This window comes from Puma concolor, chromosome B3 (assembly GCF_028749965.1).
Source record: "Puma concolor isolate L17-30 chromosome B3, mPumCon1.1.hap2, whole genome shotgun sequence".
NCBI lineage: Eukaryota > Metazoa > Chordata > Mammalia > Carnivora > Felidae > Puma > Puma concolor.
This window is the reverse complement of record NC_141672.1, coordinates 43,239,210-43,257,535: the sequence shown is the minus strand read 5'-3', so window position 1 is coordinate 43,257,535 and position 18,326 is coordinate 43,239,210. Positions and strand designations below refer to the sequence as shown.

The 18,326-nt window shown below is 35.1% G+C and overlaps 1 protein-coding gene across 3 annotated transcripts in view; it reads left to right on the top strand.

Annotated features, from left to right (window-relative positions):
- Nucleotides 1–18,326, top strand: part of ARID4A (AT-rich interaction domain 4A) — a 66,806-nt gene that overhangs the window by 6,281 nt on the left and 42,199 nt on the right. For all 3 annotated transcript variants that reach the window (XM_025919959.2, XM_086709649.1, XM_086709650.1), the window contains exons 5-11: nucleotides 175–265; nucleotides 8,577–8,656; nucleotides 8,746–8,840; nucleotides 10,952–11,084; nucleotides 14,184–14,263; nucleotides 16,042–16,118; nucleotides 16,516–16,682. In XM_025919959.2, coding sequence (XP_025775744.1) covers nucleotides 175–265; nucleotides 8,577–8,656; nucleotides 8,746–8,840; nucleotides 10,952–11,084; nucleotides 14,184–14,263; nucleotides 16,042–16,118; nucleotides 16,516–16,682 — 723 coding nt within the window. The remainder of the gene's footprint in view (nucleotides 1–174; nucleotides 266–8,576; nucleotides 8,657–8,745; nucleotides 8,841–10,951; nucleotides 11,085–14,183; nucleotides 14,264–16,041; nucleotides 16,119–16,515; nucleotides 16,683–18,326) is intronic.

The window sequence follows — 18,326 nt, the reverse complement described above, 5'->3', positions numbered from 1 at the left end:
TTTTGGGGTTCAGATTGCATGATAAATACATGAGTGCTATAAATGATAAAGATCTAAGTCAATGTATATAAGGTAGAATTATCATAAATATATATTTTAACCCAGGTCATATAGTTCATGGGAGTGATTTGGTCTGTTTAAATTTGATAATGAAATTTCAATTTTGTGTTTTAGGTTGGAGCTATTGTTGAAACAAGGACATCTGATGGATCCTTTCAGGAAGCTATTATCAGCAAGTTGACAGATGCTAGTTGGTATACTGTGGGTAAGTAGTTAATTTAATACATAGGATTTAATTTGGAGTTGCATATATTTTTATTTTGTAAATACACTGAATCATTATGTTGGCAGAAATAGGTATTATTTACTGTCAATTTACTTGATATAGTTGGCTGAAATTTTAATGATGGCTGCTGGTAACAAAAATAATATCTCTTTGGTCACTTGTGGCTATTTGATCCAAGAAGGTACCTGGGGTGCCAGGGTGGCTCGGTTGGTTAAGAGTCCGACTCTTGACTTTGGCTCAGGTCATGATCTCATAGTTTGTTGAATTCGAGCCCCACGTTAGGTTCTGCTCTGAAAGCACAGAGCGTGCTTGGGATTCTCCCTCTCCCTCTCTCTCTCTCGCTGTCAAAACAAACTTAAAACAACAACAACAAAAAGAATGTACTTCTTTTTTAGGTTACCTAGATATTTCTTTTCAAGAAAGTTAAGTTATATGCTTATTTTTCTTTCATTAGAAAGTCAGTACAAGTTAGTATTGTAAGTAATCAGACATTTTTACTTTTCCTGTAATTACAATTAAGGTTGCACAGCTGCAATCTTTTAATGTATTGTTGCTTGTTTTACATAAGGATAATACAGATGTTACCACAAAATTTAAAGACTAAAAAAATTCTGGCTAGAGTAGATTCAAGTCTAGATGATCATAACTTAATTTTTGATTTTTCATTTAGTCAAGTCTCAACACCTTTCAGAAAAGATATAGGTGCTACTATGGGGTGCCTGAGTGGCTCAGTCAGTTAAGTGTCCACCTTCGGCTCAGGTTATGATCTTGTGGTTCTTGGGTTCAAGCCCCGCATCGGCCTGTCTGTCAGCACAAAGCCTGTTTCAGATCCTCTGTGCCCCTCTCTCTCTGCCTCTCACCTGCTCACACACACACTTTCTCTCTCTCAAAAATAAACATTAAAAAAAAAAAAAAAGAGGGGTGCCTGGATGGCTCAGTCAGTTAAGCATCCGACTTCTGCTCAGGTCATGATCTCACGGTTTGTGGATTCGGCCCTGCATTGGGCTCTGTGCTGACGACAGCTCAGAGCCTAGAGCCTGCTTCGGATTCTGTGTCTCCTCTCTGCCCCTCCCCCACTTTGCTCTGTCTTTCTCTCAAAAATAAATATAAAAAAATTTTTATATGTTCACTATAAAAAAAGGAAAGATACATGTGCTGCTAATGAGAATGCATACTTAACATTCCATGCATAAGCTTACGCTTGCTTTAAAAAACTTTTGGGGCGCCTGGGTGGCGCAGTCAGTTAAGCGTCCGACTTCAGCCAGGTCACGATCTCGCGGTCCGGGAGTTCGAGCCCCGCGTCAGGCTCTGGGCTGATGGCTCGGAGCCTGGAGCCTGTTTCCGATTCTGTGTCTCCCTCTCTCTCTGCCCCTTGCCCGTTCATGCTCTGTCTCTCTCTGTCCCAAAAATAAATAAAAACGTTGAAAAAAAAAATTAAAAAAAAAAATAAAAAACTTTAGGGAGTAGCAACAAGTGTCTTAATGCATGTAAACTAAAACTTAAATGTACTACTTATATAGTTGCTGTTATTATGTTGATAAGAATAGTAATGATTAAGATTTCCTAATCTCCTCTCACACAATCCTGTGGATAACATCCATCCTTTATTTTATACTGAACATCTATAGCATTGTTTGGTTTTTACATTTATATCTTGGTATAAGTGGTGTAATTATGGTGTTGAGGTTTCCTTAAGGAAAGGAAATGATCCTGTAGGTTTACTTTTAGTTTACTTGATTTGTGGCTTTGGGTAAAAATCATTCATCTTCAGGTGATGCTCAAAGCTGTGAAGAATGTGCTTTGTTTAAAAATTGTACTTCTTGTGTTTACTCTGTGGCTTCTATTAGTAGTAGCAGTTTGTTGTATGTAACTACTATTTTCTAACCATTTTTATTCTTCTTGGGCCTCTTAGAAAGCAGTGTCAGTTCACAATGGTGCTGTTATTATGAACTACGTATTTTTAGGAAGCTTGGTTGTGGCTGTTGATAGTTGTTAGAGATTTAAAAACTAAGTTTAATGTTAACTTTTAGAGATTAAGTAAATACAATTTTATTATATTAAAGCAGTGATAACAATTACAGGCATTGAGAGGCGCCTGGGTGGCTCAGTCGGTCAAGCCTCCGACTCTTGGTTTTGGCTCGGGTCATGATCTCCCAGTTCGTGAATTCGAGCCCTGCGTCCAGCTGCGCACTGACAGCGTGAAGCCTGCTTGGGATCCTCCTTCTCCCTCTGTCCCTGCCCTGCTCATGCTCTCTTTCTCTCTCTCTCAAAAGTAAAAAAAAATTATAGGCACTGATATGTGCAGAGTTACGCAAGATTATGTGATGTGTATTCAAATACTAATATTGCATCCTATTTGATATTTAATATCAAGGCTGCATTCACAGTACTTGTGAAGTTTTACTGATATAATGCTTGTGATTCTGCAGAAGCGATACTTCTCATGTTTTCACATTTGGGACTTCTGCACTCCAGAATAGCAGATCTTTATCCTTTACATGAATGGCATTTTAGCATTTCTAAAAGCTAGTTGCTACTGAGCATTCTCTGTGGTGATTTTCTGTGATGAGTAATTACAGAAGAAACTGTATAATTCTTTTTCTGAAAGAGCTTAGCATCTTAATTGCATGTAATTCGTGTATCAAGCATTAGTGTACATAAGAATCACTTGGTGTTTGTTTAAAAAATGAGGATTTGAGGACTCCAAATCTCTTCAATTTAGTAGGTCTGGGGATGGCAATCCAAGAATCTTTCTTTTTATAATTACATTGGGTGAATTTAATGCAGGTATTACACATTAGTAAAGTAGTCCATACTAAGAAAAAATGGAGACTTATTCAGGAGAAAAATTCAAAATATTTAAGTTTTTTGCATCTTTGTAATGATGGCAAGTGACCTAAAAAATCTAAGATGTTAACAGGCACTGTTCACTTAAGTATGTTCAATATAGCACTCTCTGTTATAAAGAATATTTAGATATTGAAGCATGTAGCCCACATAAAGAATGATTAGAGTATAATGAGCCTAAAAGATGGCAAAATAAAATGTGTCCTCTCTCACAGGTCATGAGCCTTCTATATTTTTCAATTAATTGAGTGACTACTACCTGTTGGGTTTAATTCCTCTTTTCTGAAATTCTTCTTGGTTTCTAATTCCTAGTGAAGTGTTATATAGGTAGAATCAGAAAGTTACACAAAGTATTAATGATCTCCATATCACTTTTTTATTTTAAGAGATCTCAAACTTTGACTATTAAAAACAAAAGAAAAGAGGATACCACACTACTGGTTTAGATCAAATAAGAGTTATGATCATTGGTGATCAAAAGCTACCTAATGAGTCTGATATTAACTTACGTAATATAGGTACTTTTCCTACGATAGATGAATAACCAATTATAAAAAAGAGACTATAGGGGCGCCTGGGTGGCGCAGTCGGTTAAGCGTCCGACTTCAGCCAGGTCACGATCTCGCGGTCCGTGAGTTCGAGCCCCGCGTCAGGCTCTGGGCTGATGGCTCAGAGCCTGGAGCCTGTTTCCGATTCTGTGTCTCCCTCTCTCTCTGCCCCTCCCCCGTTCATGCTCTGTCTCTCTCTGTCCCAAAAATAAATAAACGTTGAAAAAAAAAAAAAAAAAGAGACTATAGATCTAATATGAACTAATTTTTAAAAATCTAATATTACCTTCCTCTTTAATGTTGAATAATAAGTGGCCTGAGTTTATGGATTTTTTGTTTGTTTTTTGAGCCTTGGAAATATTTCCTCTTCGTAACATAAAACAGTGCTTCCCTAGCATAGTTTATTCAATTGGCAGTTCTTATCTTTGCATTAAAGATAAGGAATCTGCAATGTATAGAAGTGTATGGTTACCTTTCTAGTGGTTCAAAGGTATTAATTAGGATTGGAATTTGTATCTCCACTTGAATGTTGCCATTAACTCCTGGTAAATACAGCTGTCCATAAAACATTCTAAAACTGCTCTTCTTTTGCTTTTTTTGGAATATAAAAATAACACATTGTACTTGAAAAATAAGGAAAATGTAAAGGACAGAATTGTTATTAATTTTAGTAATTTACATATAAAATATACATATGTACAATATATAAAATTTTACACTAAAATTTATTTGATTATATATCTTTGTGACAAATGCTTTTTAAGACTCAAGATTTTTTCATGCTTTCTGGTTACTGTTTTGTATATCAGTTGTATCAGATCTCATGGAAGTTATGGTTCATGGAGTAGAGGAGGTTTAGCTTAAACTGGTGAATGGACTGACTTTTGTAGAATGTGCTGTAGACTTACTAAGGCTTTTTTTTTTTTTTTTTTAATGTTTATTTATTTTGAGAGAGAGCACACGTAAGCAGGGCAGAGAGACAGGGAGAGACAGAATCCCATGCAGGCTCCGTGCTGTCAGTGCAGAGCTCAACTGGGGACGTGAACTCACCAACTGTGAGATCATGACCTGAGCCGAAATCTAGAGTCAGATGCTTAACCAACTGAGCTACCCAGGTGCCCCAAGGCTTTTTAATTTAGTTAGAACCTCTTATGACAAGTGTTTTTATAATCAGAGTCAACCACACAAATGTTTTCAAAACCAGGACTAGAAGAGCATTTAGAAAGTACTAAGCAACAAAGAAATCTATGCCTTCCTGTGATGTGCTTTAACCTGTTGTTTAAATGGCCTTCCAAAAGACTTAGCATTCCCATGATATTTTGTCAATATCATTATACATTTGTTAAGTTTCTTGATTTCTGAAGTTCTGGACCTTGGCTGCAGAGGGATTTCTGTATCACAAATGAGTTTATGTAACAAAACTATTGGTTTTACCTAGAGTATGTAATTTTAAAGTTTTTATCGACTGTGAAATACTTTAATTAATATATGAATGTATATATAAATATTTTATTAATTTTAACTGGTATACACAGATACAACAATAATATTTTCTTTTTGCAAAGTCAGAATTCTTGACTTCTCTCCTGTGTTCATTTTATGCCTCTGCCCCATACCTATTTATTATGCATTTTGATTCCCCCTTAACAAAACTGTAGCTCATTGATTAGCCTTCTGATTCTCAATTTCTTTATAAAAGAGGATAGCGATTCCTACCTGGCAGAGGCTGCTGTGAGAATTAGGACATGGTAGAAGCTTAATAGGTGATAGCCAATTACATCTTTGGAGAGATAAAGTTAATTTACTATTGTTCTCTTACTATCCTCCAGCATCTAACAGTGCTATTTTCATGGGTAGATCTTTTTGTATTTAGTAGTTAGATAGATCCCTGTTGCTTTTGTTTCTTTTAATTCTCAAGTGTAGAGTTAGGCTTCGTATATTTGTTTGCATTAGCATTGTTTTGTCTAGCCTGATCAATTATTGAGAGAGACTTAGCTTTGTCATTTTCAAATTAAGTTTTTGTATCTGTATTTAACATAATAACAGAGATACTGCTTTTGTATGTTTTGCACTCAATAGTCTATTTAAATACCATTTTTGTCAAGTAGAAAATATTTCATAGAATTACTAAATCCTTACAGTCAGACTTTTTCCTCTTGGCGTACTGTAATAGACATCTTGAACTTAAAAAAAAGCTAAATATACTATATACACCAGTTTATATATACCAATTAATTATTTCACTCTTATCAAAATGCCAGAGTCACTCTTCAGTGCCTGAAGAGTGTTTGGTGTTCTTTTAGATGATACTTCTAACATGGAAGTTATAGAGGAAACTTGTTCTAGGTGGAACTTCTTCATGATTTTGATAATTGGGGATGTCTTGATTAATAGGTTCACTGTGTTGTTGGGGTTTCTATTTGTCTTTCAGAAAATCTTGAGAAGTTATGTAGCTTTTCAGACTTGTATAAAGTACTCAAATACATACCTTTGTATAGTCCGTGAATTAAAAAAAAAAAGTAAATTGTTTCTCTTTGTTCACTCAAAGTTGAAAGCATTCTTATATAAAATCATAAAATTGTTGTTGGTGCCACAGTTCTCTTTTGAGAAGTTTTTTTGGTTCTTACATCATTTCTATCCATGATAAAGTATGTTGAAGTTAAAAGTATTTTTTCCTTCAAAAATCTGATTATTTCAGAGATTATTTTAAGTTAGTTTATTTATTTATTTTGAGAGAGAGAGAGCACGTGCGAGAGCATGTGGGAGGGACAGAGAGAGGAAGAGAGAGAAAATCCCAACCAGGCTCTACACCGTCAGCGCATAGCCCGACATGGGGCTCTAACTCGCGAACTGTGAGATCAAGCCCTGCGCCAAAATCGAGAGTTGGACACTTAACTGAGCCAACCAGGCACCCTTAAAGTGATTATTTTAAAAAAACAAGAATTAAAGATTTTAAATTGTTGAAATTTCTCATCAGAACATTTTGATTTGAGGCTGCCATTGATTAATGATGAAACACTGTGGAAAACATTTTGCATAAATTTGATATTATGGATTGTTCTGATATTCTCATGTTCCTTCCTCACACCTCCACTTAAATGTGTGTGTACATGGGTGTGTATGTGTGTGTCCGTTGTTACCATCTTATATATTGTAGCCTTTAAGGAAAATTGGAACTTTTAAGCTTTTATTCTTTAATATACTTACGGATATTAATACAAACATGAAGGATTATTTTAAGTTTGGTATAATAATTTCATGATCTTGAAGTTTTAAAAGAACAGTGGTGTATTTATTAGATTTGATGACACCATGTGAATCATAATTTTGTTACAAATGTTTAGAGCACTGTTAATCAAGTGTAGATTAGTAATGTAATTGTTGGAGGATATTGTGTTTTATCCTGTCGTTGTGTTTGCAGCGGTCATTAATTTCTGCATTATTGACTGTACAACACGGCTCCTTTTGTGCAAACATGGTTCTCTGAATATGTGCTTCAGGAACTTTTCATTTTCTCTGCATTGTCTCCTGCATGTAAGAGAATTTAAACTAGTTGTCTTTACTTTTGGAGAAAGAACTGACTGAGGTAGATAAATACTGAAGAAGTTGAGTGCTCTTACATAAGTTCTTAGCATGAAAAAAATAAGTTAATGATTAAATATTATTAAAGCAAAGTAATGTAGAGTTTCCCTTTATTAACATTAATTTATTCTGTTAGAATGAAAAAGCATCTAGAATTATGGAAGTTGGGATTACATCTTAAAATAACTATTTCTGTGTATATGCCTTCCTGTGTATATGTTATTTTCATACAATACACAAACATATATTGATACGTGTTTGCATTATAAGTATCTGAGGTAAGGATTCCACCTTTTTATATTTTATTTCTTCATAATGATGGGCAATCAGGTGTCTTCTGAGAGCATTTTCTTTTTAATACACTTGGTAACTGTTAGATGTTAAAATAAGAGTATGTTTCTGGAAAATTAAGCCTATAAAATTTTTTTTTAATGTAGTAAAAGTAAAAACTTCTGAGAAAGCTTCTGTGTAATTATAACTGACTTTTGAAATTTAAGAAAATTTCATCTTTCTGATGTTTCCTTGTTTCAACCTTTAATTCTAAATTTCTTTTTTTTTTTTTTTTTTTTTAATTTTTTTTTTTCAACGTTTTTATTTATTTTTGGGACAGAGAGAGACAGAGCATGAACGGGGGAGGGGCAGAGAGAGAGGGAGACACAGAATCGGAAACAGGCTCCAGGCTCCGAGCCATCAGCCCAGAGCCCGACGCGGGGCTCGAACTCACGGACCGCGAGATCGTGACCTGGCTGAAGTCGGACGCTTAACCGACTGCGCCACCCAGGCGCCCCAATTCTAAATTTCTTAATCCTTCTCCAGCAAAAGAAAAATGTTGAATCTTAGGACTTTAGAATTTGGTACCCAATAGACTTCTACTAAAGGAAGTTATCATGTAAATAAGTAGAGGTAGTACAATAATCCAAGAAGCATTCCTAGAAGTCAAACAGTTTCTGGAAGTTAGAGATACTTCATTGATAACTGTTCTGAACAAAACCCATAATACTTCTTTTTTTGTAAACCAGGTTTTTTTTTTTTTTTTTTGCTCATTCTTCCAGGATTAAAGGTAATTTAATCACTGGTGCTTTGATTAGGTTGCTAAGTGAATGGAGACACTTAGGCAGTTGGGAGCAGCCATGTAACCTGTGTTCAGTATCTACAGAATGAGAAATGTACTGTGTACATTTTAAAAGCTTTTGAAAAAAAAATAATAGTTCTTACAAATATTAAGCCCTAACTAAATAGCAGCAATATCGTTCTCTGCAGTGACATGTTTACTTAGTGTGTATAAATTCTCTGATATCTCTTGCTTCTTGTAGTGTTTGATGATGGTGATGAGAGAACACTGAGACGCACTTCACTTTGCCTAAAAGGAGAGAGACATTTTGCCGAGAGTGAGGTAGGGTGACATGGATGGACTTTTTGAGTTGAATAACTTCTAACATCAAGGCAAGATGTGATTTAATTTGTCTGTTGTTTCTTATGTAGACACTTGACCAGCTTCCCTTAACAAATCCAGAGCATTTTGGAACTCCTGTAATTGCAAAGAAGACGAACAGAGGAAGGAGGTCATCTCTTCCTGTGTGAGTGTTTCATATACAGTAATATTACAGTTATTACAACATTAAACAAATGAGTCTTCTAAGATGGCTAAAATTGTTCAGGTAACTTTTCCATAGTATCTTGTATCATTATGTTAGACATTTTACCTTGAGCAGACCTTGTTCTTAATTATTCCCATTACTCTGAGAATTATCATAACTCCTTTTTCAAAAAGGGGTATTTTTGTCTTGAGTTACTTTGCCAAATTTCTTAATTGATACGATGTGCTTTTCTATTTTAAGTGAGTAAATTGTTAAAATTTTTGGCACATTTGCTTTATCATTCCCTCTGTGGATATGTAGCTATTTTTTAACTTAATGATTATTTTTTATTATTACTATTTTTTAACGTTTATTTTTTGAGAGAGAGCATGCACACTCAAGTATGGGAGAGTCAGAGAGAGAGGGAGAGAGAGAATCCTAAGCAGGCTTCACACTGTCAGTGCAGAGTCTGACTCGGGGCTCGAACCCATGGACCATTAGATCATGACCTGAGCCAAATCCAAGAGTCCAACACTCAACTGGCTGAGCCACCCAGGCGCCCTAATGATAATTTTAATTGGTTGAACCTTCTGAAAGTATATTATAAGCATCAGACCTACCTTTAAATACTTTAAGAATAAGGAAATTCTCTTATATAGCCAAAGTATGATTATCAAATTCAGATAATTCAACATTAATAAAATGCTATTATCTAATAATGTATAGTCCATATTTTAATTTTGCCACTTGTCCCAATAATAGCCTTTATAGGCATCCACTGAATCCAGGGTCCAACCCAAGATCATGCATTACATTTTGTTTATATGGTTCTTTTTTTTTTTTTTTTTTTTTTTTGGACAGAGAGGGTGCAAGAGAGCGAGGGGCAGAGAAAGAGAGAATACCACGAGTGGCAGAGGGAGAGAGAAGCAAGGGCTTACCCCAAGTAGGGCTCAGCTTACTTGATGCGGGACTTGAACTCAGGAACCATGAGATCTGACCTGAGCCAAAGTCAGATACTTAAGTGACTGAGCCACTGGGGCGCCCTAGTTTTGTTTTTTTATAATTTTTTTTTTAAGTTTATTTACTTATTTAGAGGCAGAGACAGCACAAGCAGGGGAGGGGCAGAGAGGGAGAGAGAAATCCAAGCAGGCTCCATGCTGTCAGCTTAGAGCCCAACATGGGGTTTGAACTCATGAAATGTGAGATTAAGACCCAAGCTGAAACCGAGAATCGGACGCTCAACTGACTATGCCACCCACGCACCCCTGGGCATCCTAGTTTATATAGTTCTTAAATCTCCTTTAATCTGGAAAAGTTCTTCAGTTTTTTTGTTTTTTGTTTTTTTTTGGTCTTTTCCTGACATTGATATTTTTGAAGAGTACAGGCCCGTTTTGTAGACTGTTCCTCACCATGGGTTTGTTTGCTTGTTTTTTTTTTTTTTTTTTTTTTAAATTTTTTTTTTTTTTTCAACGTTTATTTATTTTTGGGACAGAGAGAGACAGAGCATGAACGGGGGAGGGGCAGAGAGAGAGGGAGACACAGAATCGGAAACAGGCTCCAGGCTCCGGAGCCATCAGCCCAGAGCCTGACGCGGGGCTCGAACTCACGGACCGCGAGATCGTGACCTGGCTGAAGTCGGACGCTTAACCGACTGCGCCACCCAGGCGCCCCTGTTTGCTTGTTTAATTGTGTAGATAAGCTAATTTAAATAAACCTTCACATGTTTTTTGATGAGATTCTTTCATAACCTGTTAGGAAATAGAGTTACATCTGGCATATATAAAAGGTAGAAGGATAATCTTTTTAAAAAAATGTATTTGGCACAGTAAGTACTTCATGGTGACATAATTAGGCTTTTCTGTCCCAGCTGGTGGTTGGCATAAGAGCTAAGTCCAAATCCTCATTCATCTAGTGGCATGGACTCAGAGTCACCATGGACAGCTCAGGACTACTTTGGGACTAGGGAAGTATCCATCTCTTCAATTTCAGTAAGAGGCTACTTTTACTCGAGTAATCCAGATTAGAAATTGAATTGTACATGTTAAATTCACACCACTCTGTCTCAACAGTGGTTTATGTTAAGATCATGATAGAGTTATTCTGACTTTTAGTAACGAAGATGAAAAGGAAGAAGAAAGTAGTGAAGAGGAAGATGACGATAAGCGACGTCTCAATGACGAATTGTTAGGAAAAGTTGTAAGTGTGATATCAACATCTGAGAAGACTGATGGGTATCCTGCTTTGGTAAGTAAGATTTCTTTGCAGAATTAATCAATCATTTAAAATTTTGTTTAACATGGATCTTTAGAAAGCATTTAAACTATTTTGAAAGCATTACCCAAATTTAATTTGGACTTTATTGCAACATTGAGTAATCCTACTTAGGTCTCACATACTTCACTGTTTTCCTTTGTTATTTCCTTTAATTTTCTATAATCAGTCATTTATTGGGATCTTTCACTTCTTCCTTGAAAATGTGTGCAGTGGTCTCTTTTTATCCTATTCCTGTTACCATTTTACACTTGATTTATAGTAATTTCCTCCAAGTTCCTTTAACTTGATTCTTGGGTTTTTTGCTAAATTTAGACAAATTTTCCAGAAGCAACTTCTATAGAGTAGTTTTTAAATACTGATTTAATCATGGTAGTCCCATTCTCAAAAACCCCAAAAAACTTTCACAGACTGCCTAATGGATCAATTCTGGATTCTTTAGATGGATTTCTGAGGCTATCCTAGCTCTTAGTTTCCCATTTTCAGTGTAAGCTTCATACTCAGGTTCTCTCTTAACTGCTCCCTGTGTAAAACACTTCTCTTCCAAACCTTTACCCTTTTGCCTTAAATCAATTAGTATTTACAGAGGATGTGCAGGGAGTTCCACCTCTAAGTTGCTTAGAAGAGAGAAAACTATGAACCTTGTAACACATTGCTCTCGAGGACCTTGTTGTATACATCTAAGAGATTACATAGCAATTAAAGTTTATATAGTCATTTTTAAAACTTGGCGCAGACACTGGAGTAGGAAAGGGAGTATCGGGGAAAGGAAGGGTGGGTACACCTAGGTTTTGCAAATAGTAAGTCTTGGATGGGTTGGTAGGGAAATCTAATCTTTGCTTACTCAGGGGAAGGAATGAGAAGAAGGGATGGGCAAGAGAATTATTTCATGAGAGGAATCAATAATACTTGGTAATACCTGTCTCCATTTCCTCCTTTTTGTACTCCTCTCCTTTTAAGTGTCTTAACGTTCAGCTCAAGGCCTACGTTTTCTTCAGTCTCCCTTAACTACTCTAACGTAACTATTCCCCTTTTCTGAGTTTTGATATGACATATATCTCTAACAACAGTGCTGGCACAAAATGTGTCCCGAATTAGATTAGAATCCTTTAGTGAACCGAGGCCAATTTTTAATGTTTCTGTGTGCATGTAAGTACATTACTCAGTTGCTATATATAGTAAGTTTACCTAGAAAAAGTCTGAAAATCCTTTGAGTCTTTCAGTTGTACAGGCAAACAAGTAAATGGGTTTGGATTCAGAATATTCAGGTCATAATTTGCCAAGAGATTTTTTTTTAAGAGATTTTTTTAATTCCTTCATTTACTCAACAGACTTATTTGCCAGGGAATGTAGAAAATAAAAGATGAGTAAGACACTAATCTCACATTTTATTAATATTGTAATTTTAATGCAGAGAATAATTCAAGTAACTTTATATACAATAGTATATGTTCAACATTAGGACTTCTTGTCCTGAAAATTTACATTTATTGAAGGAAATCCAGAAAGTCTTCATGAAGCTTGTGCTTTTGAACTGAGCCTTGACAGATTTAAAGTTAGTTAAGCAGAGCTTCTCTAGAGGACTTAGAGGAAAACAGTAAAAGCAGAAAAGCAAAGGGTTTGCTCATGGAACTATTTGCTCTGGAAATCCATTTTGGCTAAATGTTAAACAACAATAGGGGAATAATAGGAAATAAGACTGGGAAGATAATTTGGATCTAGGGCAGAAGAGTCTTTAAAAGTTCACCCCAGGAATGTGGCCATAATTCTGCATAGAATTTTGCAGAAGAGTAACATTATTGAGCTGCATGTTTAGGAATGTTAATGAGGCAGTAGTGTGTTGAATGGATTGTTGGAAACACTGGAGATGACAGGAATCAATTTGGAGGCCATTATAGTGGTTCACAGGTGAGGTATTAAGCCCTGGGCTGTGCCTACTCATCCTTTAAGACTTAATCTTAAGCCTTTGCTGCCATACCTCTTCCTTCCCCAGATTGGGTTAAGTCTTCCTCCTAGGTGTTTTCATCTCTGTACTTATCCTCCATGGTGTTGTTTTGTGTTTACCTCTCCATTGTGCCATTAGCTCCTTAAGGGCAGACACAACTCTACTATTTGTCTAATAATTACCAGCGTCTAACAAACACACATTTACTGCCATCTGATGTTAAGGCAGCTGATACAACAGCCAAGAATTTTTAATTATCTGGATATAGACTGTTTAATATGATAGCCATGAGTCCTACGTGACTGTTTACATTTACATGTAATTTAATTAAAATTAAATAGAATTAAAAATTCAGTCTCTCAGTTGCACTACCACATTTTAAGTGCTTAGCAGTGCAGATAACAGAACATTTCCATCATTGCATAAAGTTCTGTGGGTGGTGCTAGATTGTAGCAGAGGGGGGCTAGTGTTAGGGGTGATAATGAGCAGGTAAATTTCAGCAATTCATTGGTAGACTTTATTTTTAAAAAATATTAAGTGCCATAAAGAATGTATAGAGATTAGCTATTTACTAATGTTCAGACATTTGTTACTTTTAAAAGTTAAGAAATTAAAAAGTTCTTAGATTTTCTTTGATATGCTTTCATTACTAAAAATTGTAATGCTCTGGTAAGAAAGGGAACTTAGATAGATATTTATTTTAAACAAATAGCAGATTTCAAAATAGATCTTGATTCAAGGATATTTTTAAAAATTATACTATGCCACATTTTCATTACAGATCATATGTTTGACTTTTTGGACAAGAAATGATTACGTAGCTTAGAAGAAATCAAATTTTTTAAAGTGGTGGTCATATTTATATTGTATTAACTATTTATTGTATAATCTGATAACTGAATAAATTAAATATCCAGAAAACCAATATGCTAAAGAAAAATCACAAGGCAACCTTCTTTTTTAAGTAATTCATTTATAATGGAAATTATTAATAATTAAACTCTTTCTTAACAAAATATAATTCATTTGAGAAGTGAGGGGGATCCAGAACTACTCTTTTTAAAAATGTATATTTTTTTGAGCAAGGGAAATTAGGCACCAATCCTGTTCTTTATTTTATATTTCAGGTAATATCTCCCAGCTGTAATGATGACATCACAGTGAAAAAAGACCAGTGTTTAGTTCGATCATTTATCGATTCTAAATTGTGAGTCACTTAATAGTATTATGGTAGGAGAAAAAAAAAATGAGATCACAGTGATAGATCCTTCCATAGTCCACACTTTATTTTGAAAAGTCTGATCATTTCATGAACTGTCATTACATATTATGCTTTGACTTTTTGTAACGTAGTTTATTTTTTCCTAATTTTAATTTAAAATAACTAATTTTAATTTAGTTATGTAAAAACTAAACAACGTGTAATAATATTTAAAAAGCTTTTTTATACAGCATGGTATTGGTTTTCTCTTTAATTGTAAAAGCTTGGTACTTTTATTATGTGTACTATTTCATATTATGAACTATTAAACTTTTCATGGAATATTACTAAAATAATTATTTTGACTTTTTTCCTGATTAAGTCAGATTTTTAGAAACTTTCTTTAACCTCAGCTTTGTTTTGTTTCCCATAAAGGATGTAAAAAAAAAAAAAGTGTGTGTGTTTGTATGTGTAAGTGTATATAGAGAGAAGTACTGTGGAAAATTTAATATATCTTACAATGATAAAAATATTTTAATATTCTTTTATTTATTTATTTAACTAAACTAAATAGTAAATTTAAGAAATAGCAAAGATCAGGGGTGCCTGAATGGCTCAGTTCATTAAGCATCTGACTTCGGCTCAGGTCATGATCTCACGTTTCGTGAGTTAGAACCCTGCATCGAGCTCTCTGCTATCAGTGCAGAGCTTGCTTCAGATCCTCTGTCTCCTCTCTGCCCCTTCCCTGCTCTTGCTCATGCTCTCTCTCAAAAATAAACTTAAAAAGAGAAATAGTAAAGATCAAAATAGACATTGTATCTTCAATAAGGCAAATATGCTGATACAAAGTATCCCATACCGTGTGTGTGGGAGGGTTGCGTAGATTGAAATATTACAAATGTGAAGCTTTCAAATTAGTGTATTTTGAGTATGTCAATCTTTAGAATTAAGGTACTAATTTTGGGGTTGTCTGGGTGGCTCAGTCAGTTAAGTGTCCAACCCTTGGTTTGAGTTCAGGTCATGATCCCAGGGTTGGGGAGTTCAAGCCCCACTCTGCTGACAGCAAGGAGCCTGCTTGGGATTTCTCTCTCGCTGTTTCTTTCTCTAAATAAATAAATAAACATTAAAAAAAAGGATACTAGCTTTGCCTATATTGTGTCTTGCCTTTTATTAAGGATTAGGATATGTGTGGTGCATGGTTTTTTTTTTTTAACTTTTATTTTTTTTATTATAAATTTTTTTTTTAACATTTATTTACTATTGAGAGACAGACACAGAGCATGAGCAGGGAAGGGGCAGACAGAGGGTGAGACAGAATCCGAAGCAGGCTCCAGGCTCCAGGCTCCAAGCTGTCAGCACAGAGCCTGACACGGGGCTTGAACTCACAAACTGTGAGATCATGACCTGAGCTGAAGTCAGACGCTTAACTGACTGAGACACCCAGGCACTGCTTAACCTTTATTTTTGAGAGAGAGTGCGAGCAGGGGAGGGGCAGAGAGAGGAGGAAGATGCAGAATCTGAAGCAGGCTCCAGGCTCTGAGCTGTCAGCACAGATCCCGGTCTGGGGCTCAAACTCATGGACTGAGACATCATGACCTGAGCCAAAGTTGGACACTTAACTGACTGAGCCCCCTGGGCGCCCCAGGATATGCATGTTCTTTTAAAAATATTTTATAGGCAAAATAATTTTGATTTTGAGGCTTATATTCTTCTGTGTTAACATTATTTGTCATAATTTTTATTTAATAATGGTTTCTCTCCCCTTTATTCTTCCATATAATTAGTTATTCTATAGCAAGAAAGGATATCAAGGAAATAGATATTCTCAATCTACCTGAATCTGAGCTCTCTGCTAAACCAGGTAAAATAAGAATGAATCAATCCATTATTTCATGATGTGGCTCTAAATGGGAAATAGTGGCTAAACCAAGGCTGAATATTCTCTGGTGCCATTTTAATTGTTTAGAGTTAGTATCTACTCTTATTTGATGGCTATTTTTTAAATATCTGGATAAAATATTTTATATGTAGTTTTTAGTTTAACTTTTAATATTAAGTTTAACTTTTCATGTTTTACCATTAATATTTTAACAGTATTCCCTAGAGTAATAATAAACATTAATAAAACATGACTTAGGTATGTTCAAGTTAATGATATCATTTTATAAGTGACAGCTGAATTTGAATCTAGATCTTCTGACTCTGAATGTTTTCTATTATTCTGTGTTGCTAAGTCCATAATAACTGTTTACATTTAGGGCTTCAGAAAGCAAGCATCTTCTTAAAAACCAGAATTGTTCCTGATAATTGGAAAATGGATATAAGTGAAATCCTTGAATCATCCAGTAGTGATGATGAAGATGGTCCAGCTGAAGAACATGATGAAGAGAAGGAAAAGGAAACCAAAAAAGAAGAAGAAGAGGTGGTAGGTGAAATTTTATGTTTGTAATGTAAAAACATTTTAATACTCTAAAGAAAAATTACTGGGTGGCGCTGTGGCTTAGTTGGTTAAAGTGTTTAGTAAAGTAGTAGTAAAATTACTACCTTTGTATATTTTCCCTCATTTAGATGCTCTTTATTTATTTCTGTCTTTTTCTAGCCCAAATTGATTTGGGGATGGGAGTTTTTTGGATTCCAACATAATGGGTAAATGAGAAATAATTTTTTTTTGCAGATATGAGGTTACAAAGAACTTTTCAGGTTAAATAATCAACAAGTACAAACTTTTAAAATAACCATAGAGAAAGAAATGTAACATTACATGTGTCAACTCATTTAAAATGTTACCATGTGGTATAACTGGTATTGTCTTACTTTAAAGGTGAGGCAAGTGAAGGTCATGAAGGTTAAGTAACTTTCCCAAGGTTGCACAGCTCAAATGTGGAGAACAGGAATTTGAACTCAGATCTGGTCTGTCTTAACTTGGCAACTTCACCTCTTTGAGACATTTCATAGTATCTGAAGGATATAGGTGATTAAAAAATCTTATCCAACCTGAGAGAATATTTCATTTGGCAATTTGATAGATTAATCAGAGAAAAGAGATTGTTTTTATAAGTGTTAATTTTTATGTGTGATATTACCGTGTCATTTAGGATATGTGTGTGTGTGTGTGTGTGTGTGTATGTATATATACACACACACACATATGTATAAATATATGTGTGTGTGTGTATATATATATATATAATTTTAGGAAATCATTTATGGACTACCACATAATTGCTTATATGAATGATGTTGTCTGTTTATACAGCAGTGGGATAAACTAACTGTCCAGTATATTTTTGGTTGTTATGAGGTAAAGAGACCTAGGGGCAGACAAAGAGAATGAGTTTACCAAAAAGAAGACCTATTTGAGCCTGAAAAATATTTGCTTGGAAAATGTGGAATGCTTGTTTCTGTTTTACATATACAGATGTGAATTTGTTAAATAAAATGAGTATACTTATATGTGATGAAGGGCATGCGATATTTCTTTCCTTTTACTTCCCCTGCAGTATTTGGTTTTTTGCAGTCTGAAATCAGAATGGCGGTTCATACTTACAGGCTGCCTACAGAGTTGCCATAGTAACGTGCTGTTGGTTTTAAGTGAGCATGCTCGGAAAGACAGGAAGGTTTAGCAGAGGCTTGGCAGGTTGCCAATGGAGGTTTGCCAGATGCTTTGAAATGGGCTGTCTTTCTTTTCCTTTCATGTAATGTCTGATTTTTATGTGGAAGAGAATGTAAGTAGTGCTGTATAACCCTGCGGATGCTATGCCCTAAGAGGGAAAGCAAATATTTGCAAGTCAGACTGAAAAATGTTCAGACACTGTACTGATTAAGTAGAAGGGGAATCTAACCATTTTGCATTTGAAAGAAAATGCAGCATATAGGTAAGATTTTTTTTCTAAAATATATTTAGTTACCATATGGATTGCCAAAAACGGGGTTAAATAAGAATTTTAGGTGTTGATGATGTGGCTAATAATGGTAGGACTCATAACCAAGCGTAATTGTTTCTTGTAAAAGAGACAGTTAGGAGTCTATTTTTAGAATATCAGAGGATGAAGGCTATTTTTCTGAAACA